The sequence below is a fragment of the Sardina pilchardus genome, chromosome 5, assembly GCF_963854185.1.
Source record: "Sardina pilchardus chromosome 5, fSarPil1.1, whole genome shotgun sequence".
NCBI lineage: Eukaryota > Metazoa > Chordata > Actinopteri > Clupeiformes > Clupeidae > Sardina > Sardina pilchardus.
The window spans coordinates 23,014,956-23,028,243 of record NC_084998.1 but is presented as its reverse complement, the minus strand read 5'-3'; the positions used below and the strand labels follow the sequence as shown (position 1 = coordinate 23,028,243).

Genomic DNA, 13,288 nt, shown 5'->3' with positions numbered 1-13,288 from the left:
GTCCATGCTGTTTTAAATCAAAGCAAATGTAAGAAAAAGACCAAATAAACATAGGCACAGTAGAGTCCATTTGCCAAACCATAACAAATAAGATATTTATTTGATAGTAAAAGTGTTAACATTGAATTAGCATTTGTGGAATAACATTTGATCTCCTCTAAAGCAATCTTGTAGGCTTAAACTGTAAAGACACTGACAGTGGAGGGAGATCTAAAAATGCTACCAATAACTTTATATAAAAATGTTTAAAGAAATAAACATAAAAACATAAACATGACCATTGTTATCCTATTTGTCCTCTGGTAAAAATGGAGATGGACAAAACATTGCTCTCTAGTACCATATTAGCGTGTTCTTGAATGCCGACACAGCAACTGACAAATATAAAACATGGCCCACAGGGGTGAGATATTTCAGGAAGCCAATTGAACAATTTCACAACCTGGCACTGGCTCACTGACTCACAAGCTCATTCCTATTCCTTTTGATGGACAGGTGCATAGAGACCCTGTGTTGGCATGAGGCAATCACTATGACTGTCCTTAGAAGACTTCATCATTTATACTCTCACCAAACCAAAAAGCCTTTGTATAAATCCTGGGACTGCCTTCAAGTGGGCTGCAACTGGGACTGCCTTAATTAGGGCTGCAACTAACTAAACTACATTTTTGTAATGCATTAATCTGCAGAGTATTTCTTGATTAGTTGTTTGGTTGATCAATTGTTACAAAAATTGTGAGAAAAAAATGTTGATTAGTGTTTCCCAAAAGCTTAGACTAGCTCATAAGATAAAGTGTTTATTTGTTTTATTCCGTTTTTTTCTCTTGTAAACAGGTTTTAAACGCTGTTTACTCATTCAAGGAAGACAATACAAGGCATTTAATACTGACAGCATCAGTGCAGAGTAGACATTGGTTGTATTCAACAGTGCTCCTAACCATACTCTGTCAGTCACTGCATAAAGCAAACTCCTTGCCAGACAAGTGGTTGTGACTGGTTTTCAGTGACAGATGGCTTTGCAATGTGCTTGGGTCATTGACAAATAAGGCTTTTAATTAACTTTTTTTTCCAAAATCATCTTGAAAAATGGACAGAATGCATTTTTTTAAGTTAGAGGACTGTGTTTGTAATGCTGCGCAACATTTACATGTTTTAATAAATTTTTAGGCTTATACTGTATATATGTGTTTGCAATTTCACCATCCAAAATTTGTCAAGTGGCAAAAGAAGTACATTATTAGGTACAACATGTTTTACAACCATGTATTCACTTTAATCTACTATTTCTTGGTTTAAAGTAATATTTTACATGGTTGCACCACCTGATGATGTGGTTGCACCTCTTGACTTTTGCTACTAATCTTCTTGGACACCTAGAGTATATGACCTTTTGACTTTTCTAGCAAGTTTATCCATTCCAGTTTCCATTACAATAAAGAGTTTTCTATTCAAATAACTTTTCCTTAGATTTACATTGGTTGAACCACTAGCATTTTTTTCTATCCATTTTTGAGAGAAATTTACAAACTTTTCATTCATCAGTAAAGGTCACTTGGGGTCCTCTTGATGAGGCAATATCCTGTTTACTGTTTTTCCTTTTGAATTCAAAATAAACATTCTATGAATGCAGTTGCACCACCCCAACATGTCAGATATGCAAACAACTTAAGAGCTATCAAACTTCAACATAAAAGTATGCCCCTATATTTATTTTTAACTTCCTTACCTTTTAAATTCTATGTGTAATACTTTTCATAGTGTTAATTTGCTGAGACGGTTGCCCAACCTAACATTTTGAGGGTTTGAGATGACAGAACATAAAATATATATAATCTGTATGATAAACAGAAAATATGTTCAAATTATACAGGTTTTATAGAATAAAATTATGCTTGTTATGAATCATTTAAAATTATTCTAAACCAAAGTAATAGAGTCAGACACAGTCATCTGCAGGTCACGTCATTGACCTGCTTGCAGATTCGTTTGGGTATACCCAGGCTACTAAAGCCAAAGATCTAAAGCTAAAGCCTGAGGGAGAGGGTCTTCAAACACCATGTTTTTGTCCACATGCTACTGACATAAAATTTACCGTCACAAAGCAGTGAGTAAACCACAAAATGTTCAGGATTAAGAAACTGGAATCTGAGATAAAATTGTTCATCCCCTATGAAGCGATTGGTTACCTGAATAGTTGGTGATTAATTCAACAGCTGACAACTAATTGACGATAAGTTGTTTGACTGACAATTCATTGTTGCAGCCCTAGTTGTAACTGCCTGTTATTTCACGTGGTGCATGGATTCTCACAACCAGTGTTTAAGTAGGTATGAGAGTAGTTTGTGTGTCCTGATCTTTAATTCTGTCAAAAACAAGTGTTTCCCTCTATGCCAAACCAGTTGTCTCTCTAGCCCTACCATTATGTCTGCGCTAGTGAGCGGACACTTGGTGATGGGTTAAATGTAAGAGGGAGTGTCTAGAACCCTTCTTTGTGGGCGATCTGCATCTGCTCCTGGATCCTCTGAAGAACCTCCTGCATCCGCCGCAGCTGCAGAAAGGAGGAGAGGGGGCTGATCAGGGTAGTAGATAACACACATACTAAATGTGTGTGTGTATACACACACACACACACACAGTATATGCACCCAATAAGCACATACACATACACACACACACACACACACACTGATACACAAACAAATGGCATACTGTACACACACACACACACTGTAGGATGTTCAAAAAACATTCTAGGTCTCCCAGCCACATTTTAATGGAGGCCCCCTCCACTGTATCAAATCTCTTGCCAAAGGTTGTTGGCCATGATGAAGGCCCTAAGCAACAGCTACAGAGTGCAGTCTTCTTTGAACTACAATTACAAGTCTTGTCATGGAAAATGTAAAAGGTGACTCCTCCAAGGCCTTCATCGTTGATGCAGGCTATGCATTTGATTCTCCTGCAGAATGGACCAACTCCATTCATTTTGTGTTTGATCAGGAGAACACAGCGCAAGCAGCTGCACCTGCACACACCTCTTCGTCCTTCTCCCAGATCAGCCGCTCCGTCTCACTGTCCACGGGCACCAGCGGGATTGGGATGTCAGAGACACTCTCCCTCAGTCGGCTACACAGGCTAGAGGACACACACACACACACACGCGCACACACACGCACACACACACACACACAGCCAAGATATACCACAACTCTTAAAACAGAGGTAAACACACTGTACTCTACCTAAAGAAAGGCATCTTATTCTTTAACTCTTTAGGAGCTTGTCCATTCTAAAACTGGTTAAGGGTTTACTGTACAGTATAGGGCAAAACGTATTGGGTATTTCAAATCACATCTGAAAAGAATGATGAAAAGAAAACTTATTCAGAAAAGACATTACAATTACAATTACAATTTTGGATCTGGATGACCCTTTCACATTAAAAACCTGTATTTCTGTAATATACACTCAATTTTAGGAAGGACCAGTCCAGTCCAGTCCAGAATGATGTACATTACAGGTATATGTGGTAATTCTGATATCTGAAATCTTTGAAAATGTTCTGTCTCTAGCCTCTGTCAGGTAGCAGCCCATGTTCGAGCCACTGAAGTGCAGCATGTGATTGACAGCAGTGACTGAGGGTGTTAGGAGCTGCAGTATGTCTATGTTCAGACCAAGGACCACTTATCCAATAAAAAAAAAACCTCACAGAACAGTAGACCTCCTTCAACAGTATATTGCACAATAGGCCTACTCACTGTGCAATCTTGCTTATTGTCTTTGCACCTTGTTTATTGTGTCAGAGGATTCATATGATTTAAACTGGCATAGCTTAGGCTACTTACTGTAACTATTTGGATTCACATACAAGTTGGTTCAATATTGCAAACAACTCATCTATATCATATTCATCCCACTTGGGATAGCTTGCGGACCACACTTTGAGAAACACTGGTCTGGGTGGACATCTCACTGCACCTGCCCTCGCCCCGCCCTCGCCCTCCCCTGACCTGCGTTTGCGTTCCATCACCACCATGCGGGTCATGCTCTGGATGCACTGGGCGCGGTAGTTCTCGTAGTGGGTCTCCCGGGTCACGTCCTTCAGGTCCTGCATGTGAGTGCGCACCAGCATGTTCCGGAGCTTCAGGAAGTCCGAGTGAGAAGGATTCTCCACTGTGTTGAAAGATAATAATATTAATTAATAATAATACATTTTACTGTATTGCACTTTATATTATGGCAATCTCAACGCGCTACAAAAAATATAATGCAAATGAAAACAGATAAAAACAGATAAAACCAAATGATGCCTTTAAAAGAAAAAAAAAAAAATCTATAAAATACATTTAACAGTTTTTTTTTTTTTTTTTTAAAGATGCCAGACCAGACAGAAGGTGAACTGGTAAACATATTAGCTATAATGTTGCGCTACTTATGAACAGCCTATACAGAGAAAAAGCACTAAAGTGTTTCATGAGATAGTGGGTAGGTTTAGCATTTTTATGTGTACATTTTATTCTGCCTGTGTGTGCAATTTATCTATACATATTTTTTTCATATGCATATTTCTATTTACATACGTAGGCTATCTGTGTTTGACATGTATGCATACCCAAATTACATACCTTCCACGACACCCCATGGATACATGCGGCCTCTGAACCTTCGGCCCTTGCTCTCAAAGAGCATGTTGCTGCCTATCACTGCGAATGGTAAGCTTTCCTATGGGTAAGAGGCATAACAATTTATGGAAAACGGGTGCATACATCCAAAATGTATATTCACAGGTACCAGGCTAAACATGTCAGAGGGAGCGGGAGATGGTCTGCACACTGTATATGAGCTACCAAAAAAAAAATTATCACACAGACAGCCTATATCACACGACCATAGGCCTATTAAAATCAGACGCAGACTACAGATCACATTAAAACACATTTTTACAGAAACAACATTATGCAAAATACATGGAAAAGCACATTTAAAACTAGATAACTAGAGATTTAGTAATTAGAAATGTGGGCCTAGTGCGTGGCATGTTTGTGCTGTTTACCACCTACGGTATGGGTGCACCCTGCCTGGTTAAGGTTGGTATCTGATTAATAGGTCTATGGTTATATGATACAGGCAGTCTCTTCCATCCCTACTGGAAACAAACAGCAAGAAGTCAGCGTATGCTGGTAGCTGGTTTTAGCTGCTTTAACTGGTCTATGCTGGTTTTCTTCCAGCTATGGCTGGTCTTTGTTAGTGTAGCTGGTTAGGCCACCAGTTGGAAATGCTGGCGTGACCATCTGATGAAGCTGGTCATGCTGGTGTCACCAGCCTGTCGTGTGGGATACAGCTGGTGTAAGCTGGTCATGCTTGGGACCAGCCTGCCTAGCTTGACATTGTTGGTGTAAGATGGTCATGCTGGTTTGCTAGAATTACCAACATAAGCTACCAGTAAAAAACAGCAATGTAGACCAGCAACACCAACTAAAATGACCATCTTGAGGTGGTACAACAAGCAAAACCAGCTGAATTACCATCGTAAGCTGGATAAACCAGCTGAAGGTAACATTTTCACAAGAGTTTTGCTGGTCTAGCTGGTCAACCATCATAGGGTGGTCAAACAATCTGGTTAAACCTGAAGCTCGTCAGGCAATTTTTCCAGCAGGGATGTTTCACAGTCACGGCACTATAAATAGTAAATATAATATTAATGGCTATCCAGACTTTTTAGAATCTGTCCAGTGGAATGATTCCTCTGTAAGAGATACTGTAGGCACCTTGAGTTCTCGATCCTGCTGCTTGAAGTCCTCATCCTCATCCGAGTCACAGTCAGGGAACTGGTAGATGCGGATCCCCAGCTGCTCGATCTCCTCCCGGATCTGCAGCAGCCAGGGTGACAGAACAGTCACGCGCAAATACACATGCACACACAGACACAGATATACATGCACATGCACACACACACACACACACACACACACACACACACACACACACACACACACAGACACAGACACAGACATACACATAGACACAGACACAGACACAGACACAGACACACACGCACGCACGCACGCACACACATAAACACACACAATACCTTTGTCTTTTTCCTCCTGATTTCAGCTGGAGTGAGACTGTCTGCCTTGGCTAGGACAGGTACGATGTTGACTTTGCCATGGAGGGCCCTCATGAACTCAATGTCCAGTGGCCTCAAACTAAAACACAGTGAGAGGCAAATGTCAGTTATGCATGTACTAATGTACACACAATCTTTTGGTCCCTTAGCTCAGCTTAGTAGCTCAGTAGTCTATGCCCAGAAAAAGTCTATAATGATCAACGTAGCCTAATGGCAATAATTCTGAACAAAAACACTGATATCTGACCCTGGAAAGAAACGCAAAAATATCACTGTCAAAGATTTACTAACAGAAATACACTCAATACACAAAAAATAACACAAATTAGTGATTATAAATGCTTGTAAATCATTGAACATGTAAAACACAAATCAATGGTTGAATTTCTAAAATTTCAGTGAAAACCAGTTTATCAGATATTGAATAGAGGTTCCTTAATAGTTGGTGTGTTGTCAGTGCTGATTGGAGATTGTACCCATGGCCGTAGGGGGAGACGAAGTAAAGGCAACAGTGCACGCGGTTGTCCTGAATGTTCTTCCTGTTCAGTCCACTCTCGTCCCTGAAGTACTGCTCAAACTGCTGGTCAATGTAGTCCTCCACTGTCTTCCAGCTGAGTATATGAATGCAAAAATAAATTACAAAACTACAACAACAACTAAAGTTGTACTACAACTGTCGTTACAACTAAACTACAAATATGGCCTCACATACTCAAGTACCACATCTCATTTGCTGCAGCCCTAATTGAATAGTTAAATGCGAGTGAATGCTTATCTAGTACTTGCAGACTAAATGAGTGCCAGAGAGAGTGACGTAGAGGAAGATGGTTAAGTGTCCTGGAAGGGCAGGAAGCAAGACGGCGTGGTAAAGATGCTGTATTAATGCACGCACAGGCAGGCCGACTGTGCGGTAGTGTACAAAGCTTTATTCACAATGTCGGAGACAAGTTTCTAACACACAAGCATCCTAGGCGAGCATGAGAGCATCAAGTCTGCCCTAGACAAAGTCTTGCCATTATCTATAGGACTAAACAAGGTATTCTTTACACACCACGTAAGTGAAATACAACTGTCATGATAAAAAAAAGTTAATTATAAGAAAGCTGTTATAACGCCAGACTCCCTAAGATAGTTGACCTCAGAGGTCATAGACAAGAGAATCACTCCAGACTCCCAAGTGAGGTTGACCTTGGAGGTCACAGCTAAGAGAAAACTAAAAATAACTGAGATCATCCTTGTAATGTCTACATTTCATTAAAGTATAGACAACATCAACCCGAGTAGACATTTAACAGCTAAGATGGTGTCTAGTCACAGGAAATTTCCCCGCAACAGCTTACTATGAAAATACTTTCCTCAGACATTCCTTGGCAAAGCCATGTGTTGTTTCAACTCCGCTTATGTACACTCAGTATCACTTTAACATAGACTGCATAATTGCATATTTGCAATTGTAAATGGCAAATAAAGACAATATACAAATACAATAAATATAAAATACTTGAATGCAGCCTCACACTCGCACTACGCTTAGAGTACATAACATCAAATAAATAAAACACAGGGCCTTTATCTAAATGCTGGCCAAAGAACCAAGTCTGAAGTCTAAAGTCTTGCTTAATATCTATGTAAAATCTGTTTGCAGATTTAGTACAATAAGAAAGATCCTAAGCACAATGGTGGGTCAGCTAAAATCATGCCCTTAGTTCAAGCAGGAAAACTTTGCTCATAGACAGACTGCACATTTAAATTAGGGCCCACAAAGTACATCTGTTTAACAGGAAGTGCATTTGAAAAGTTAGCTCAAAGCATCTGGCTGGTTACGATAGGAGCATTTTTGAAGAAAAAAATAACGATTTTCCTTTTCCGAAATTAGCTTCCCTTCACAGCAGAATTTTTAGATAAAAATCCCAAAAGACTAATTTGTACACATTTTTTAACTAATCTTTTCCAGAGGTGGCAATAACATGCATATTACCGTGAGTGGTTTAAAAGCAAATCTGAGGGGGAAAAAATGCATACCACTCTGTATTGTTGACAGCATCTCCAAAGCCCGGTGTGTCTACGATGGTTAGCCTCAGCTTGACCCCCTTCTCCTCAATGCTGACCGTGTGCTTGGTGATCTGCACTGTCTGCATGATCCTCTCTGCCAACAGACACAAGATGCCAAAATGTGACCGACAACTTGCGTCATAGTCCTGTCCTGTGTGCATGCGTTACAATGGTCTCATCTATCTTACCTTCAGAATTCAGCAGCTTCCTGTCTCGGTAAAGGTCTGTGAGGAAGAGGCTGTTCACAAGAGTTGATTTTCCCAGTCCTGACTCTCCTGAAATAGACATACAGTACACACTGTACAATACAGCTACTAAAAGGCATACTGATAACATGCCTCTCAGACATGTCCAACAACATCAATATGATTTATGATTATAATAACATGACTGTTAAGATTTTATTTTTGTATATTTGTGAATGCACTCTAGGTCCAGTTAAACCTTACCTGCCACCATCAGCGTGAAAGCAAAGCCTTTTTTCACAGACTTCCTATGCACTTGATTTGGCAGTGTAGCGAAACCTACATATTCCTTATCCTGGTCCTAAAACAGCAAACATCAAGATAAGCATCTCTCAGTCCACAGATTTGTTTTACTTTATACACTTTCATGTAACTCATTCAAAAGCACTGTTATTGGGGCACCACAGTAAACCTCAATAATCAATCTGATCCCTCCAGTTGCTAGTCACAGGGGTACCTCAGCGGAGTCGTAGGGGTCATATCGCCCCCAGGGGCTTTTGGAGCGCGAGGGGCTCATGGTTGAGTCCAGGGAACTCATGGAGCTCAGCTGGGACCTCCGCAGGCCCTCCAGCTCCGTCTCCAGGTAGTTCCGGCCCATGGAGCCGCTGGCGCGAGTCGGGGTCCCGGGCGTGTGCGGGCGACTGCTGCCTTCCTTGATGGGCACGTCGCGGGGGAACGTGTGCCCCCCTGCCCGCGGAGGCAGGTCCCGCATGGTGTAGGCCAGCTCGGCATCCTCGGGATCGTCGATGGATAAGTTTGACAGCTGATGACCAGGAGATTTAGAGTCAATTCTGATACTGGGCCTTAATTTATGGCTGGGCAAAGTGCAAAAAAAGTTCTCATGCATGAACAGCACCGTGCCAGACAGCTTATAGCTGACCCACCGTTGTTGGTGCTTATAGGATCTTTCTCCTGGTATTAAATTTGCAAATAGATTTTGCGTAGTTGCTAAGCAAGCTTTAGCTATAGACTTTAGACTTTGCACTTTACCCAGCTTTTAAATTACGGCCCAATTTATCAGTAGTAGGTTTAGACACAAGCGTGTTCTAGGCGACTACAGTATATCTAACAGACAACAGTGATATTTTCTGATTGTGATATACAGTATATGGAAAATGGTATAGGTGCGGGATTACAGGAAACACACACTTGCAGACACACACACACACACAGTATAGCTAACAGCAGACCAAACACATGGGCGGGAAAGGTAAACACTTCTAAGGGCTGTTGACTCGGCCCGGCCTTGTGCGCCTCCAAAACTAAGATCTCATTAAGTCATTACACGTGAAGTCATGAGCACGGCATCAACCTTAGCAACAGGAACCAAACAGTGTCAATACAGGGGGAGAGAGAGAGAGAGAGAGAGTGCAGGACAAGAGCAGATGAAAAGACCACTTACAGTAATTGTCCAAGTGTCACTGTCTACATCGGTTTCCATGAAAAGCCCATAAAATTAGCTTAGGTTATTGTGCTACTCCGTGAGAGGATCACTCTATTGTTCAAGATGTATGGTGTTGTATGCTCTAGCCAGGCCTACTGCTTGCTGTATTATGCATGTCTTAACTTTGGCCAATAAAAAAGCCAAGACTTGAGGGAAATGTGTCGCAGCAGGGCACCCAATTCTGAATTTCATAGACTTTACTGTGCACACACACCTGGTGAGTAGTTAGGCCTACTGTTTCCTCTGTTAGCACAACGTGAGTCTGTGTCTTACCTGTCACTTCTAATTACCCACAACCCCATTCCAGCCTGGTTAATTCTCTAGCACTAAGCTCTGATCTCATCCTGCAGCATGGTGAAGGTAGGGAGGATGGGGGTTGAGGAATGACTTTTATGCATTCTGTAGACTCTACTATGGCTATCTAGAGAGGAAAACATTGGTAGGCTACAGTTAATCAGTTTGCACGGTATAAACTACTTTGCAAGTGTCATACCTCAGCTTTACCCAAAAGACAGTGATGAAGGCAAATAAAGTAGGAAAGACAAATCAAACGCAATTAGTCTGTTTGCGTGTGTTCAACAATATAACACTGAAGGTGAATTCATAGTCTGGACTAGGGCTACTGTACTGATGCATCATCATTATTTGATTAAATTGATTAACTATGTCTATGTGCCTCGATTTATCGATGTTTGTATCTCACACATTTATTATTTACATTAGGCTACTCACCTCGTTTGTAGGAGTTCCTAAACCGATGGGCTGATGAAGAACGTTCCATTCTTACGCTGCGCAGTGAAGTTTATAAGTCATAGAATACGCTGTTAACCTTGCAGACAGACAAGGCCCTATTCAGAAACTCTTGTCGTTCGAAACTACTATTACGGTCAGCAACCTAAAGAAATGATACCCTTCCATGTAAATACAGCTCTAAAATGAATCGGCGCAACTTGATTCCGTACAGTTGCCCCGCTGACCAGCGGCAGCGCTTGGGGCAGGTGGACTGAAATGGATTGACCTACCGTTCGAGACGCATGTATGACGTAGGCAACCAGTAGTCTTTTCCCACATTTGCATTATATTATAGTTGCCGGATATGCATACTGTAACAACACACTTTTAATCGGCGTTTAGAAACTGTATCCTATGTGCTTAGAAGTATGTGGTGTTTGATTAAAAATATATAATTGAGTTTTTCTTGTAGGCTATGCAAAATGTAGGCTAGCCTACTTAAAAAAAAGGCATTATGATAGCAGCCTGCTTTGAGAACATGACACTATATTTACAGTATAATGACCTGCTTTGAGATTAGGCTACAAATTACGGTATCTGGAGACTTTTATTATGATAAACTCGGAAGTTAAAGTCTTATTTCCTCGTCAACAGTGTTGCTTGGCAGAACTACGGCTGGCTAGTTGCTTCTTGTCTGCTCTCCAGAGTCTGTGAGCTCAATTGTCTAGATAATGTACATAAATTGATTATTATTTCATCCATCCTCTTTCGGTTTTTACTGGGTTGTTTGTTTGCATCAGAACAGTTTTGTATGCGCTCATGCGCCAAGCTCCTCACAAGCACCAGGTCCATCACCTCGACAGCATTTTTAGGTGCATTCAATGTTTTAAACACCCGATGGAATTCGTTATATGTTGCAACAGCTGATGCAGTTTGGAACCACAGATTTGTAACATGACTTTACAAGTAGGTTGCCTATCCTTCAGGCAGCCCTACGCAGGCTTTGTACTTGATGGAGTGAAAACTATTGAGACGCGTTGGCGACCTCTTTTGGCAGAAATGAGGAACTGTACTCTGGCCATTCACATCGCTCAGAAAGACTGGGAATGCGATGAGTGGAGAGATATGCTTACAGGGCCTTTGGGAATGGACGGAAGACAGATACAAGAACTTCTGGATTCTGGAGAACGATTTGGCAGAGGAGTTGTTGCAGGTTCTTATTCATTTGATCAATTGCATGAACTTTATTCAGTGCAGCAACCAGTCAAATAAATTCATAACTCCTGGTCTTTGATATTGCTGGACATTGTTGCATGTTGAAATCTTGTCCAGTCATGGGAATTGTATTCCCCACTGGAGTCCTATCCCTGAGACCGGCTATTTAATAGAAATGACAATCTCTCAAAAAAATGGTTTCTGTCATTCTTTGACTCAACAGGTTTGGTGGAGGTTGGGTACACCTGGTGTTGTCCGGAAGATCAAACAGAGGTTGAGCTGAAGGAACTTGAGAGGGCAGCGCTGCTCACAGGACTGCCCCAGAAATACCTCACCCGTCTGTCCAATCCTCGCTGGCTTCAGCAGCCGCTCTATGCTCGAGGACATAAAGATGTATGGACTGTGGACATCCCCGTGCAGTTACTCCCCTCCTCTTCTCTGCCAACGGCCGATTAAATGCATTACAGTTAAACCATTGTATCTGTCTCTATAATAAATTTGTTTCATATGTATTTTCTAGAATATTCTTTGTCTATTATGTCAATTGATCTTTTTGCCAAAGAAATAAGCGAGCCAGAAATATTAGAAAGGCTTCATTACTATTATTATTATCATTATATTATTATTATTATTATTCTTTACAAATGTATAAATGTAAAAGCACCAGAAGAATTGTAAAAATATCTTGTATCTGTACTAGAGTAAACCAGAACCTCGACTGAAAGAATTTGCTAGATGGTGGTCATCATTGCTGTTGCGTGTTTAGTGCTGCGACAGCTGAGAGAAGAGTGGTCATAGCCATCGTCACCTGTAGGGACAGGCAAACTGCCACCTGCCTCTGGTGGGCATCCACACTTTGGCCCAGGAAGGAAACGGGCTCCTCCATGGTCATGGCCTCAGGGGTCGATTTGACCAGACTGGGGGCTAGAGGTGGATGGTGCCATGCTGGAATCTGCTGCCAAGCTGATAGGCTTGTTGCTCCTTTTTACCCTGCATGCCATGTCAACTTCTGTCATTTCACTCGTGTTCAGAGCTAAGACCAGGGGCTGAGATGCACGTTTGGAGAGGAGGTGTCCCTGTGGCTGGAATGATCTGAGCAGGCCAGGCTTTGCCCGGAGTCTGATAGGGTTCCCTTTGGGACACTTGCACCTAACTCCTCCCCCATAGGGCTTTCTCTTCAGGTGTCTCTTCAACGGGCATAGCAAGTCTGGGTGTCCACGGCAAAAGCTGCTGTGTTGATAGCACAACAAGAGGGGTAAGCAAGGTTTTAGAATATCATGTTATGTCTATGTCATCTCAAAACAAATTGAAGAGTTCAATCAGTTTCTTACCTTGGTGACATTTCTGCTCTGACAGCAGTATAGCTTTACTGAACCCATAGCCTACATGTTGAGCTGACGGATGTAATGTAACTGTTCATCTTTTTGGTATGAAATATCTTTGAGGGTTAGTTTCTTTCAAGTACTGTATCTC

The 13,288-nt window shown here is 41.5% G+C and overlaps 2 protein-coding genes across 5 annotated transcripts; one reads left to right on the top strand and one right to left on the bottom strand.

Annotated features, from left to right (window-relative positions):
* Positions 1-121: 121 nt before the first annotated feature.
* septin4a (septin 4a) lies at positions 122-10,839 on the bottom strand. Of its 4 annotated transcripts, XM_062536963.1 has the most exons (13): positions 10,601-10,839; positions 10,142-10,289; positions 8,882-9,187; positions 8,629-8,725; positions 8,368-8,454; positions 8,150-8,273; positions 6,604-6,738; positions 6,089-6,206; positions 5,766-5,867; positions 4,623-4,719; positions 4,008-4,170; positions 3,033-3,132; positions 122-2,548 (listed from the first exon to the last, which is right to left on the bottom strand). In XM_062536963.1, exons 3-13 carry the CDS (start codon positions 9,134-9,136, stop codon positions 2,477-2,479), a joined length of 1,350 nt encoding a protein of 449 aa, XP_062392947.1. In that variant the 5' UTR covers positions 9,137-9,187; positions 10,142-10,289; positions 10,601-10,839; the 3' UTR covers positions 122-2,476. The 4 variants fall into 4 exon arrangements, with proteins under 4 accessions (XP_062392947.1, XP_062392948.1, XP_062392945.1 ...); XM_062536964.1 differs by lacking the exon at positions 10,142-10,289; XM_062536961.1 differs by lacking the exons at positions 10,142-10,289; positions 10,601-10,839 and having other exon boundaries at positions 8,882-9,458.
* A 419-nt stretch (positions 10,840-11,258) lies between these two features.
* Positions 11,259-12,337, top strand: zgc:110222 (uncharacterized protein LOC550336 homolog). The gene is made up of 2 exons (XM_062535687.1): positions 11,259-11,813; positions 12,039-12,337. The coding sequence occupies exons 1-2, from the start codon at positions 11,555-11,557 to the stop codon at positions 12,269-12,271; spliced, it is 492 nt and encodes a 163-aa protein (XP_062391671.1). The 5' UTR covers positions 11,259-11,554; the 3' UTR covers positions 12,272-12,337.
* The last annotated feature ends 951 nt before the right edge of the window (positions 12,338-13,288 follow it).

Bases quoted from the DNA above. Each gene is read 5' to 3' on its own strand.
- septin4a (XM_062536961.1), bottom strand. From the start codon at position 9,271: ATGCATGAGAACTTTTTTTGCACTTTGCCCAGCCATAAATTAAGGCCC. The intron at 6,207-6,603 runs GTACAATCTCCA...ACTGTGTTTTAG, and splicing joins GTCTCCCCCTACGGCCATGG to TTTGAGGCCACTGGACATTG. The intron at 2,549-3,032 runs GTGTGTGCAGGT...TCCTTTCTGCAG, and splicing joins TCTGGGAGAAGGACGAAGAG to CTGCGGCGGATGCAGGAGGT.
- zgc:110222 (XM_062535687.1), top strand. From the start codon at position 11,555: ATGACTTTACAAGTAGGTTGCCTATCCTTCAGGCAGCCCTACGCAGGC. The intron at 11,814-12,038 runs GTTCTTATTCAT...TTGACTCAACAG, and splicing joins TGGCAGAGGAGTTGTTGCAG to GTTTGGTGGAGGTTGGGTAC.